Below are 13,917 nucleotides of genomic sequence, written 5' to 3'. Positions count from 1 at the left end.
GCATGCGCGCTCCACGCTGTCTCCACCATGACGTCGCCCAGTCGGCCGTAGCCCTGTTTTGTTTGGACCCTCCTCACAGCTTTTTTGCCACACAGCCGGCGAATTAAACCTCTGCCTCCGGGGAAACCATGGCCGAAGAGGCCTCGGGATCCGGCCGGCCGCCTCAGCTTAATGGTAAGTAGCTCCTGGGGTCGGGGGGAGTGTTATTTTAGAGTTTTTGTGCTCCTGTTTTTCCCCGCTGTAGGCCCGCTGGGCCTGCGCATCCTCGGGCTCGGCGGCAGGCTGCAGCCGGTCAGGAGTGGAGGTCCACTCCGCTCCATAATGACACTTTTACGCTACTCTTATGGCACATTTAAGTTGTTTCCTGCTGCATTACGGGCGTGCAGGCCTTAGTCATGCTGTTCTACACGGAGAGCTTGGTCTGTAATGAGCAGCGTGGTTTGACATGATGCTTGTACACATTAGCTGTAGCATCACTTAGTAACGACTGATCTGGGCAGGTCTGTTGAAGCAGTGAGTTAGTTAGCCAACGTGCTAATATACCTAGTGTCTTTGCAAGTGCAAGGAAAGCAGGTAGGGCTTCTGGTGAACCTCGACAGTATTGATTTTTGGGGCTGAAGGGCTGTACAACCGTTTTGTTGATGTATTTATGCAGAAAAAGTCTGCTCGCACTCTGCAGATGATCTGTTGGTCGTTGTGAGGAGGTTTTAGCTTGATGAAGCCTGACAGGTCGAAGCACCTTTGCACTCAGCATTTAGAAGTTCAGTGTCCTAAAGTACAATTTTGATGGGCTTGTCCTTTTTCTGTGCATTTTCAGATGAATAAATTTGTGAGGAAAAGAGCACACTAAGGAAAAAGTATGCTCTGTTTGGCTTCTGAATTGCTGGTTCATGATTCCTCTAACCGTATCCATCCATCTTGCTGCTGGCTGTTCACTTGCTCTTTTACCTTCAGCTCTTCCAAGCATAATGGCCTTTTCCAGTGAATTGATTCTTTTTGGAATATGCCAGAAAAAAAGACAGCTTCAGCTTGGTTATCTTGGCATTGAGTAAGAGGTGAGGCTTGATTTGGTTGAGGAACTATTTGTTTGTTTTCTGTGTCATCCAAGTTGGTCTCAAAAGTCAAAGTTCTAAGACATCTATATTTTTCCAGTCTTGCTTGTTTACTGTCCAACTTTCACCTCCATAAAGAACTGCAGAGAAGACCATAGTCTGGACAGTTCTGATCTCGGAGTGTAGAGACACATAGTTACATTTGATGATCTCTTCAAGCTCCTTCATCCTTGTTCTGCTGAGTGCAGGACTCCGTCATATTTCATGAGTTCTGGATGCACTGTTGTTAATAGTAGAGCCTAACAGACTTCCCAGAAGTTCCTGTGCTGATAGATACTGAATGCATGCAGTTCTACTGGAACTCAGTAAATTTAAGGGACACTATGGCCGCAGTGAAAAATGTAACCATAGCTACATCTGTTGTAAATGTGCCTTCTCACAGTAGATTCTACAGCGAGATTTTTCAGTATAAAAACTAAGAATGTTATCCTTCCAATGACGTACCTTGAAGACTACAAGCACTTTCTTGAGGGCAGATTGGTCATATGATTCATGCTGGGTATTCTTGTAAGCAAACATTAAGGTAGAAAAATACATAAAAGACACAAAATCGTTTATTCTGTCAAACAAATGAGGCTGAGGGATGCAGTGCTGCGCTACAGGATGCTATTTAACAGGACAAAGACATTGTAAATACGCATTTTAGGCCAAAATGCCCTTTTTAAGGAATTTCTCACCTCATATGTCTACTCAATATTCTTTTTACTAAAAAAAAGCAACTGAGGAAGGTTTTGGGCTAGTCAACCCTCATCTGGCAGTGTATGCCACTGCTATTGCACGGCAAATAATGAAGACGTGCAGAACAGTCATTGTCTTGTACATTGCACTGTTGTTCAGCCCATAAAGTGTGCTGCTGATTGCATTGTTGTGACATTGATAAGAATGACACAAGTGTTACGGTTGCCTCCCTGTGCTCATGTGGCTCATTTTCTAAATTGCCCTAACGGCCCTGGACTTGTCTTTAACTTGCAATCATGTGATCGCTAACGTGATACTCCGTCTTACAAGCAAAACCTATAGGTTGCCACAAAATCTGAAACCCAACCTCTGTCTGGTTTAGCATTTGATCACATCACTATAATGAGATGCCAAAGTACTCTACATACGACAGAATGACTGAAGTACAGCTTGCCTTTTGATTATTGGAGCCTTTTGTAGGAACAGTATTAATGGAACCACATTCATAAGGTAATACTATGAAACTAGCTTAATCTCTTCAATGATAACAGAAATTAATGTTGTATACCATTTTGTAATGACAGATAAAAGCATAATTTGTCTTTCTTGACTAAGCCTGATCCGCAGTGGTGCTGTGTGCATTTGTAAATGCAGTTTTGTCAGTGCAGATGCACTTACTGAATGTTCAAGCACCTGCTAATCTTTGGAGTCGGTTTCACTCTTGCTCCAGTCTGTTTGTGATAAAGGAGCTCTTCTTCGTTCCATTTCTCTCTCACAAATATTGGTGGAATGTAGATGAAGCTGGGACGTTGCGTTCATTAAACTGCTGCACTTAAAAATAAATAAATAAATAAATAAATACATTTCTTTGCCTGAATTCAGTTTACACTTGATCTGCCTAAGCTAGTCAAGCACTCTTGCCTTTAATGTTGTAGATCCTTTTAGATTCCCAACATAATTTATCACTTTTGCCATCTGTTGTTTGCACAGTTTTGCAAGTCAAGCTTGATAATAGTACCTGTCAACGGACTAAATTTAAATGTAGGCTAAATGCAAATGTGTAACTATGAAGGAGCGTGTGCATGGTGTCTTTCCTTTCAGTGTTAAGCTGATGTACAACATACACCTGACCAGACCAATAGCCCACAGTTATGCTTGTCAACTGATGCATTGCATTATCTATGGGCCATGTTCTGCCGCATTTTTGTTGGAAACCTATACAGGGACACACGGCTGTACCAGGTGTGTTTGGGCGCAGTGTTTTTAAACCTGTTTTAGATTGTCTCTGTTGCTGAATTGTGTAGGCAAGCCTTACAGAATGACCCTGATTTCTGTAATGGCTAATTATTACTACTTATTAGTTAATAGTTTGCATTTTGCAGAAAGTTTACAGTCTCATTTGGCATTTGTCCTGTTTTGAGCCAATTAAACTAAGGCTTGGTGGTTTAGATGCAGGTATCTCATGGTTAACAGTGGTTTCTGTGTGCCTTTGGTTAATCATTGGCTTTATAAGCAGAGTACCTATTGGCCTGCTTTAGTTTAGTTATGTAGACAGTGGAGTCCATGTGTCCTTCTTCCTTAATTAGATTCATGTCTAATTGAAAAAGAATAGGACTGCATGAAAACCATTTATAATCATTATAGATGTTAAATACTGCCTTGTAACGCTTAAAGCTTGTGGTAGACCAGAAGTTCCCAGCCACCAGGCCAGGAACCAGTGCTAGATGGTGGGTTGTTTGATACCAGTTTGCAGCAGTGAGCAAGGGAGGGTTAGCAATGGAATTATGATTGTGTTTATTTAAGGCTGAATTCCTTTCATCAAAATTTATTGAATTTTAAACATACTGGCTTTTATCTCGTGTTTATATGGCCTTGTGAGAATGTAGAGGGTTGCTATTGGCTGCTTTGAGCTGTAAGCTAATGTAAAGGAAGAAGTCAAAAATTAATAAACTGACAGTTTTATCAAATGTTTTATTGGGGCATCCAGAGCAGAAACAAGGAGAAAAAGAATCATTTAGGCAAAAAAAAAAAAGACTAGAAGGCTAGCTGGGACTTCTCAGTCCTTTCTTTTCTCTTTTTCTAGTTTAGTTCAAATCAGCTCTGCTCTCACACCTTCAATGGTCTTCTCTCTCGGGTCTCTGCCACCTACTGAACGAAGAGATGGCTATAAGTAGGCTGGCAGAAACAAGGCACAGGTGAACATCATCAGTTACTTAGCCCGCTGGTTCAGTCAGACCGGCTCCTCCCTTCCGCATTCAACGCTTGGCCACGCCCCCTTGTCCACACCATGTATCCACGCTGCAGGAAAAAAAAAGAAAAATATAAGGCAAAGAAATTGCAACACATTCAGAAAAGGAGAGCCACACTTACAGCAAACCACTAAATGTCTACCAATTGCGGACATATCTACTGGTTTATTCAGCACATTCCTGAAATGTTGCTGGTATAAAGTGATGTGTTCTAACCTTGCTATGTTACTTGATGTAGCCATTTATGCCAGGTGCGTAAGGCAGCCAGTGTAGCTATGTGCTTACAGTTTAGTTGCATTTATTTATTAATTTTTTTTGCCTCTTGCCACAGTAGAAGCTTAATGGGGAATTATGATTGGTTGGTGGGCCTGCAAAGGCTAATCATGTGCTTTGTAGCATTATGATATATTTCAAAATAGTTTCTGTGACACATCTCTCTATAAAAACTGACATACGTTCTTATTATGATTGAAGAACCATTTCTGCTCACTGACTGCGTGACAAACTTTGTTGAGGAGCATAGCTGGTCCCCAGTTGGCATTCCAACCAGCATTTCTTCAATAGAAGAAAAAGGAAGTAGAAGGAAAAAGTAACAGCTTGTGTTACCTTGCAAGCAGTGTAGCAGGGGCAGCTGCAGAGAGGAAAGGCAGTGTTAGGTGAGCTAAACACCACAGCTATAGCTTACTTAATGTTGTGTGGCATGGCCTGAGTCCCAAGTGCCGAGAGTCTGATGCCCGACACTCTTGGTGCTGAGGAGCGCCAAGAGGCCGAGTTGGCACCTGAGCCCCAAACTTCTCATGATGTGCAGCGTTAGGAAAGCTAAGGCTGTTGCATTTCATGTGGATTTGTGTCTGTGCTTGAAATATTATGCATGCCACTGCTGCGAGCTGACAAAGTTAGGGTGAGCTGAGGGAGCTGTAGTCACTCCTTGTCAGAGCTGTAGGAAATGAGAGAGAATAGGAATGCACAATATAGTCGATAATGTTTAAATCTGTTATCACAAATTGTTTCAATATCAGCAAGAGAACTGAATTAAACTAAAAAGTGATGCAGAAATAAATGGGGATAGCAACTCAATTATTTGTTATTTAAGCGAACTTTTAATGAATGGTAGCTAATACTTCATTCCTGGTTTAAGCCTTTTTCCCCCCACCCAGTGGTCAGCTAACAGTGATTTGCTGTCAGATGAAGCCCCCTTTCTTAGTATACTGCAGCCACCCTGATGGGGCCCATGCAAGGTTTTCAAAAGTACAGATGACTGGTAAAATGAAACATTTTTGCTTTTGTTTCCTTCCAGCTTACTGTTTTGTAGCTCCAGAAACATGGAATAAGTTTTTTTTTTTTTTTATAACCCAAAAAACCCCAAAACCATTTACCAGGGTAATATTTTGGATACTGCACAAGCTTTGTTGGGTTTCTTTGTTTCTTTCAATTGAATTTCTACATAAAGCTGTTAAGATGTAACCAAATATAATAAACATGTTTTGAGATGCACAATTCTAGAGAAACTAAGCATGTCAGATGTTTTCTTAATGATGGTCAACAGAAGTCTGAAGTATGTAATGCCTCCCTGAGGTGTTGTTTTACAGTAGTTTTGAGAGTTTTTGTGAAAAACATTTTCAAAACATTCATGAAAAAAAGAGGTACATGTATTGTAAGGGAAAATATTGCTCAAAGAAAAATTACTTCTTCAGATTCGGAGAGGGCCGAGTTCCTGAAGCTCAAACAGCAGCTGGAGATGGAGTTCAATCAGAAGCGGGCCAAGTTCAAGGAGCTCTACCTTTCTAAAGAAGGTGACTGTGTATCTCTGAATTTTGTCAGTGTTGTGAATGTCATTGCTGGCTACTTTTGTACAAATTCACACCATGTTCAATACATTTAGTTTTGCAGCATCAGTTTGTCTTAAAACATAAACAGCAAACAAACTGTCAAACAAACTGAAACAACGAGTAATTGCATAGGCTTCAAAAATTCCTTGATAGACTTCTTTATGGTGCATTTCAGTTAAACTTGGTTAGAGGTAGAACTTATAAAATGTAAAAACAGACCTGAAAACCTCACTCGCTCACTTTCAACACTGCCCCTTCTTAATGCTTGCTTTTGGATCTCCTTCACTCTCAGAGGAGCTGAAGCGGCAGGCTGCATCTCTGGAGAGCGCTCAGGCAGAGCTGAGCCGGATGCAGGCCCAGTTGGCTGAGGCCAAAGCAGAGATGGAGAACATCAAAGCTGTGGCCACCGTCTCTGAGAGCACCAAGCAGGAGGCCATTGACCAGGTCAAGCAGCAGTGGCAGGAGGAGGTGGCTTCCTTACAGGCCATCATGAAGGGTAAGCCTGCATCGAAACCAGGTGATGCTTCTGGGGGATTTCTTATTGTTTTACTTTGGCCTGATCTGTCTGTTCTGTGATCTCTCATCAGAGGGGGTTCCGGTTTGTTTTCAAAGCAGTAGTTTATGCAATTGTCTGAAATACCATCATGCATGGCATCGATTGGTGACCTGTTCGTCTTTCACACACAAATGTGTTGTTGGGGCGTGGCGTGGAGAGAATGGCCAATGTTTTACAGTTTTAAGAGGCAGGACCTACATAAGTAGCCAGCATTTCATGGAGGCAAACACAGTACTCAGAAATTAGTCAAACATGGAATTATATGTTCATATTTAAAAAAAAAAAATAGGATCTGTGATCCATTTGGGAAAGGCAGTTGCTTTGCTATTGTCTGCTATTTCTGCTTTTCTGCCATGATTATCACCAGCTCATGCTGAAAGAGCTGAAGAAGCCGCTGTCAAGGGTCAGACGTTAAAACTGGCAGATCATGTGGACTGTAGGGTGCTGATGTGTGGCTAGGGGAAGAGGAAGTGTGCGCTGATTTACCTTATTTGGTATGGATCATTTGTTTTCCCACCAGCCTCAACCTGAACCGGGGGCCGCTTGAAATTCCACTGAGACCTGCGATTTTTGACAGACCCTCGTTCATTTGTTGACAGATGTTCTGAAGAAGTTTGATATGTCTGCATCACTCATTGGAAAGCACGCTACATACCGACAACTAGGAAGAACAAGAAGCTAATTAACCAGTTTGACCAGTTTAGGCTTTTACTTTGTCAGTCACAGTTACTATATGGCATTTAATAAGCAGGTAAAATTTCATGATCGTGACACTGTTGATAGATTGCTGTGGTTTTGATTTTTTTCTAGTTTTTTTTTTTTTCGTGTGTAATCAAGTGTTTTAGGGATAAGCATGCCCATGCCTCGCTAAGCAAAATCTTTACCTGCTTCACCTTTGTTGCTAAACAGCTAAGCTAATGTCATAGCCTACGTGATTAGCTCCTGTGCCATGGCTGCAAAGTCATTTAATAAGTTTTTTTCCCTTGTTGTACTTCTATAGTAACATATAGTGATGTTACAGCAGAAATGTGACCTTTCACACACAGTAACTAAATAAATATAATTTCAAATTATTAGCACTTTTCTTTAACAAAATATTTTGGCAAAAATTGAGTTTTGAGAATTAAAATTTCTCTTCTCAACGTTATGTTAAGCTTGTTCAATCTAGTTGCTACAACACATTTTTGTGTGGAATATATAGTTTTGGTCATAAATTGATGCAACCTCACCACAGTTACTCCAAAGCTGCAAACAAAAATCGACCCAACACTGACAGAAGTTTCTGATTGCAGCTTTTAGCTCTGTATTGAAATCACATTACATTGTTTATTAGTTTATTCTTGTGCTTTTGAGCACTGTGGTGTGTGTGTGTGTGTGGGTGTGTGTGTGTAGACACAGTGCGGGAGTATGAGGTGCGGTTCCACCAGCGGCTGGATCAGGAACGCGCTCAGTGGGCACAGTATCGTGAGAGTGCCGAGAGAGAGATTGCTGAACTCCGCCGCCGCCTCTTGGAGGGCCAGGTGGAAGAGAACCTGGAGAATGAAATGAAGAAGGTCTGTCCATCCTTCATCTTATCATTGACTAGCAGGGGAGTTAAATTCCAGTCCTGGAGGGCCATAGCCCTGCCGAGTTTAGGATTCTACCTCATTTAACACACCTGATTACTCTTCTTTGTTTATAGAGGCTTCAGGAACTGTCTTAGGAGTTGTTTCCTAGAGACAGTTTAAATTAAGCTAGGAGGACACTTCAATCCTGTATAGTTAAGGCTGCATAGTTGAACTACAGGTTGCTTAGTTTTGGATGATCTGAATAAGCAAAGATATGATTGGTGTCCAAAATTTGCCTTTTTAGTTTAGTGTTGGAGCAACAAGGCCAACATTGCTAACAAAGACTAGAAGGCAGTAGTTAGCCAAATCTTTTTAGTAAATATGTTTCCAGAACTTCCCTCAACCTGCTCAGGCCACATCCAGGTCTTCATGATTTCCGCCTCAGTGTCCACCGATTTATGACTTGAAAGCACAGTGGCTCACAAGAAATAAACTTTTTGAATAAAATCTTGTTTTACTTTTATTAAGTGCTGAGTGTTTTTTATTAAACAGATCAAATGGACCATTTCAATCACAGAAACCTTGTAATGAAATTGTGGCAAAAATGTTTTAAAATAAAATTGTTTGACTGTGAAGTAGGTAGTTTTCACATTTTGGGATATTTGGACTATGAAAATAGTTGTTCACTTTAGAACCTGCAGTCCCTAGTGTTAGCATGGTCACCCCCAACCCCTTGATATCTGATTTTTTATGACTGCTTTATCGATCTGAACCTCTTCAGAAAATGTGTCCTCATGCGAAAGTCAAACCCATGTTTTCACACTTTGTTTATTTTATTACTCATCTGCAGATGCCAGTACAGGCAGATCATGCAGACATGTGTGCTGCTATAAGAAAAGGAAAGCATGCTCTGAGCCAAGTTTTATCTGGAAGTGGGCCTGAGACAAGATGTTTTTTGGAGGACCACTTAAGAGTGGACCTGAGTACAAGTGGGCCTAAAGACCACAAGAGAGTGCCTAGCTGGCCAGTTGTGGTCCAGTGGGTGAGCAACCCTAGCTTGAAGCACTGAACTATAAAAACTGAACTATACAACAGAACAAAACCTTAAAAACATTGCAACTGCAGAAAGACATTTTATTACAGGACTGTTAAAGCCAGCAATCGGCGGGTCTCCACCGCATTCAGCTTCATGGTAAAGATTTGTTCATTTTAAATTTTTTTTTTTATTATTTTAATGAAGTCATAATTTTTTTTTTATTCACAGTTCATGGTTTGCGGTTGTGGTTTTCTGTGGTTCCGCAGCTCCATAATTCAGTCTTAAAAGTTGGTTGTATTTTCTGCTTCTCACAATCAACAATCAGAAACACTTGCAGGGATGTTGCTGTTTGGACTCCAAAGTTGCCAGTTCATTGTTTTGGAACAACAGCTTCTTTCTTTGATTTGCAGTTTTTCTTCCTTTTTTTTTTTTTTTTTTTTTTTTTTGTCTGATTCCTTTTCAGTAACAGCTTCTTGACAGCTACACAGGCTTTTAGGCCCATAGCATTGTGTTGTCTTCTCACAGTGGAAGGATGGAAAAAAAATATATCAAGATTTTTTTTTTTTTCTCAAGCAAGAATGGAAATACTGCTTGAAAATTAATTAATTATACTAAATGGCTGTTTTTACTGGAAATTAAATAAATATAAGTCAGTGTAAAATGAGGCCTGGGTTGTAAGCATTGGGAAAACCGATGTAATGCAAATAACTACTCCTAATCCCTGTCCACTAAACCACACTTAGACAAAGATTAAAGGACCAGTCAGAAAATTCCAGCAGATGGTAGGCCATTTAGTCACTGCTCCAGCTGCTTGTAGTGGCCTTTTGTCTTTGTAGCCTATTATTGTTAAGGTATTCATGATATGGTCATTAATCAGTACAAACCTACTGTGTATTGCTAGTCATGCTTTGTTAATGTAACTGTGGTGCTGTTTTGAAAATCTCTTGATTAAAACCTCCCTTTTCCAATGCTTGTTTCAGTATTTATTGCAGCATTGAGCTTGACCAATGTAATGCGTTTGTACTGAAAGCACTTTTTAGGAAACCAGTTTAACAGTAGCCAGGTTTTCTCAGAATGAGCCTGTCTACAGATAACAAAGAATGATTTAGTGGAAACCATGTTTTGAATGTGTTTTCCCTCAGGCTCAGGAAGACGCAGAGAAACTTCGTTCTGTGGTGATGCCAATGGAGCATGAAATTGCAGCGCTGAAGGCCAAGCTGACAAGCTCTGAAGACCGGGTGAAGGAACTGGAGGCCGCCAAGGTCGGCATGACTGGTCGCATAGAGGAACTGAGAGTCAGACATTCTTTTCATGGCTTTATTATTAGATGTATTCACCAGCTCATTTGGTTTTGAAACATCTTGCAGCTCATGTATGTTTTTGAGCATTACTTAGTTTCCTCAGAAATCATGTTCAGAAGTATTAAGTTTAAATGTATCATTTGCCAAAACATACCATTTGTTCAGTTCCACAGAATGGACTTGTAGGAATACCTTTGTGTGAGATGTAGTAAAGCAACAGACTGCTCAACCCTGTGCATTACAAATGTTCCTACAGATAAAAGATGTTACACGTGATGCTATGCAGAGCAAATTTGATTTTGAGCACACATGTTTATGTTGAGTATTTCACAACAGGTACAAACTTGGCTTAGCCAAACGGATTTTATAACTGGAACTGTCAGTATTCTAATAATTTTGGTGATTTTGACTATGTAGTCCAATGTTATTATTCATCTGTTTTACGTCACAGGTGAAGGAGCTTAACCACGTTCTGGAGGCGGAGAAGTCATGCCGGACTGACTTGGAGATGTACGTGGCTGTCCTCAATACCCAGAAATCTGTCCTCCAAGAGGATGCGGAGAAGCTTCGGAAAGAGCTCCATGAAGGTGCAGAGTTAGTGTTGTTGCAATGGCCTTTTCCTTGAAGTGAATCTGTGTTTATTTAGTTTGTAGGTCAAGTGGACCCAACCCCCCCTCCCCTTTAGAAAGAGAAAATAGGCCAGTTTTGGTTTGTTTGTTTTTTTTTATGGCCCTTCTGTGTCAACTAATGTCAGTTTGATATATTTCAGATCATCTGGCAGCTGAACAGGTTTTATAAGGTTGAGTCAGTTTCAAAGTGTAATTTGAGCATCTGCAGTCCCTTAGAACATTAGTGGTGGATGCTATGCTGGTGTAAAAGTGAATACAAGTCTAATAGAGCGACTGTGTTGTCTCAAACTGAGGATGTTTAATTAGCGCTCTCCTTATGTTGTGTCTGATTTGAAAAAGATCATTTTTTCATGTTGTTATTATTAAGGGAATCACTTGTCCACTTGTTTTTAACTTTGTTTTTAACAAAAGTTATGACTTGTTGTGGTGTTACTGGCCAACTGCGAACTACTGCCTTCCTCTGAGTCTGGGCCTATGGACCACTAGAGTGCCCAGCTGAATGATCTATTGTTAATAGAGCTGACCGATCATTTATTTTTACATCAAAATCTCAAGAACTGCAATTATGTTTATATCCTGTAAGGTTGTCTTAACAAGTTTCAAATGTGGAAATTTAACCTTAAAATATATACTAGCCTTCCAGATCAGGGCACTGCATCGTCCTTAAGCTCAGAAGCTCTTAATTTGCTGGATGTATTGGTATTATAGCATTATAGTCAAATTAATAGAAAATAATTGCACTTGAAATTGCAGTATTGGTCAGAATTATCGCCATTAGGTATATTACCCTAAAAGCTGCACCTATTGAGACAAAGTAAACAAAACCTGAGCAACTCTTACATGATCAGTGTGAACTTGAATTTTTGTTGTTGTTGTTGTTGTTGTTGTTTCTTATTATTTCATTTTTATTATTATTTGTATTATTAATTTAATAAAAGCAATGATGATAATTGGTATTATTAACTATAAAATTGTTCCAAACATTATCTAAATATTGACTTATTATTTTAAATTTACAAATTGAAATGAAATATTAATAATAATTTATTATTATTAACAAATGAAATATTGCCAGTTGTGATATAAATATAATAAATACTATTTATAATAATATTTTTTTTTATTTTGGAATATTGTGATATCACAGAATTTCCCCATGCAGTAATATTACATTGAGATCATATTACTAACCGCTATCTTTGTGTACAATGTTACAGTTGCCCCAATAAATGCAGACAATACAGCATGTGAGACTTCACAGTAAAATTGACCTAATCTCCTAATCTCAGACCACAAGTTTCTAATTAACTTGAGATCTAGCATATAAAATGTCTGTGCATGCATGTAATGATTTAAAAATAAACAGCTGAATAGGGAATGCCACGTTGCATCTTTATCATCTGCAAATGTACATCATCCCTGGGGTTAGAGTTTGACCCAGTTGATGTGTCTCTGTACAGTCTGTCACATGCTGGAGCTGGAGAGGCAGCAGCACAACCAGCTGAAGCACACCTGGCAGCGCGCCAATGACCAGTTTCTGGAGTCACAGCGGCTGCTCATGCGGGACATGCAGCGTATTGAGAGCGTGCTGTCCTCAGAACAGCTGCGGCAGGTTGAGGAGATGAAGAAAAGGGACCAGGTACTGATTCCAGATTAGCTCTAAAAGAAAAGACATGATGAGGGTTTTACTGGCTTAAAACTTTTGCTTTTGAACTGCAGCTCCTGTAGCTTAACTAGTAGAGCATGACGCACCAGGCTGGGGTCATGGGGTCAGTTCCAAGGCACCACGCATACCGATTTGAAAAAATAATGATGGGTAAGAGAAGGATGCATTTCCTGAGTTGATTAAGTAAATGCAATGCCAGTAGTTGAATTGCACTCATTAAGGAGGAAACGGGGCTTTTCCAGATCATGGTAAACTACATTTTCTTTGCTTTTTTTTAAATAAATACATTTGATTTTAGTATGTGACCATTTAGTTATAAAACATACCATTCACTCCCTAGTTTTGAGTTAATTGCCATGTCACAGAAACCAACACATTTACATATTACCTCTAATTCAGCCTATAGCAGTTTAGCTCCACCGATTCATCCATATTTTATTTATAGCAAGCACCAAGTTGTTTTTCTGTCCAGACTGCTTTTAGAATGAGGTGCAGTTCATTGCAGCCAATCAGAACAGAGGTGATTTACATAACCAGCTTTTACATAGTGACATGAAAGTGTTTACACCCTCCTGATTCCCTTGTTTTTTGCATTTGTCACAGTAAATGACCTTTACATAGAATGTGATATCAGACAAGGAGAACATGAGAAAACAGAAAACCCTTTTTTTATGATTATTTCATATATTAAAGAAAAAAAAAATCTATCACCCTTGTGAAAAAAATACTTCAGTAACTAGGTTTGCCAACTTTAGCAGCAACACCACAAATTGCCCATTTAATGTCCTGCCACAGCATCTCATTTGGGGTCCAGGTCTGGTCATTCCTAAACCTAAGTGTTATTTCTGCTGAGCTATTCAGGCAAGGTGGACTTGTGCTTTGGGTTGTCTTGCTGCATTACCCACTTGAACTTCAGATTACAGACTGATGGCTGGACGTTTTCCTGCAGGGCTTTCTGTTAGAACCATTAATTCTGCCGTCATCAGTCATGGCAACTCAAGGCCCTGACGTTGCAAAGCATCCCCACTGCACTGCACTACCACCACTATATTGACTGTTGGTATGAAGTTTTGATTGAATACTATTTTAGCTTTTTGTCAGATATTACAGGGTCACCTGTCCTCCAAAAGGTTCAGCTCATCAGTCCATGGAATGTTATTCCAGAATGCATTGGGGGTCAATAGGGTGTTTTTTGGCATGTTCCTTTTGATCAGCAGTGGTTTTCTCTTTGCAACTCTCCCATGGAGACTATTTTTACCTTGTCTCTTTCTAAGGGTGGAGTCATGAACAGTGATGTTATCTGAGGTGAGTGAG

The 13,917-nt window shown here is 40.0% G+C and overlaps 1 protein-coding gene across 2 annotated transcripts in view; it reads left to right on the top strand.

Moving 5' to 3' along the window:
- The first annotated feature begins 25 nt into the window (after positions 1-25).
- rabep1 (rabaptin, RAB GTPase binding effector protein 1) overlaps positions 26-13,917 on the top strand; it is a 32,473-nt gene continuing 18,581 nt past the window's right edge. For both annotated transcript variants that reach the window (XM_017699615.2, XM_017699605.2), the window contains exons 1-7: positions 26-174; positions 5,734-5,832; positions 6,161-6,364; positions 7,817-7,977; positions 10,150-10,269; positions 10,760-10,895; positions 12,398-12,576. In XM_017699615.2, coding sequence (XP_017555104.1) covers positions 129-174; positions 5,734-5,832; positions 6,161-6,364; positions 7,817-7,977; positions 10,150-10,269; positions 10,760-10,895; positions 12,398-12,576 — 945 coding nt within the window. In that variant the 5' untranslated portion in view covers positions 26-128. The remainder of the gene's footprint in view (positions 175-5,733; positions 5,833-6,160; positions 6,365-7,816; positions 7,978-10,149; positions 10,270-10,759; positions 10,896-12,397; positions 12,577-13,917) is intronic.

The sequence above is a fragment of the Pygocentrus nattereri genome, chromosome 23 (genome assembly GCF_015220715.1).
Source record: "Pygocentrus nattereri isolate fPygNat1 chromosome 23, fPygNat1.pri, whole genome shotgun sequence".
Taxonomy (NCBI): Eukaryota; Metazoa; Chordata; class Actinopteri; order Characiformes; family Serrasalmidae; genus Pygocentrus; species Pygocentrus nattereri.
This window is presented reverse-complemented; position numbering and strand designations above follow the sequence as displayed.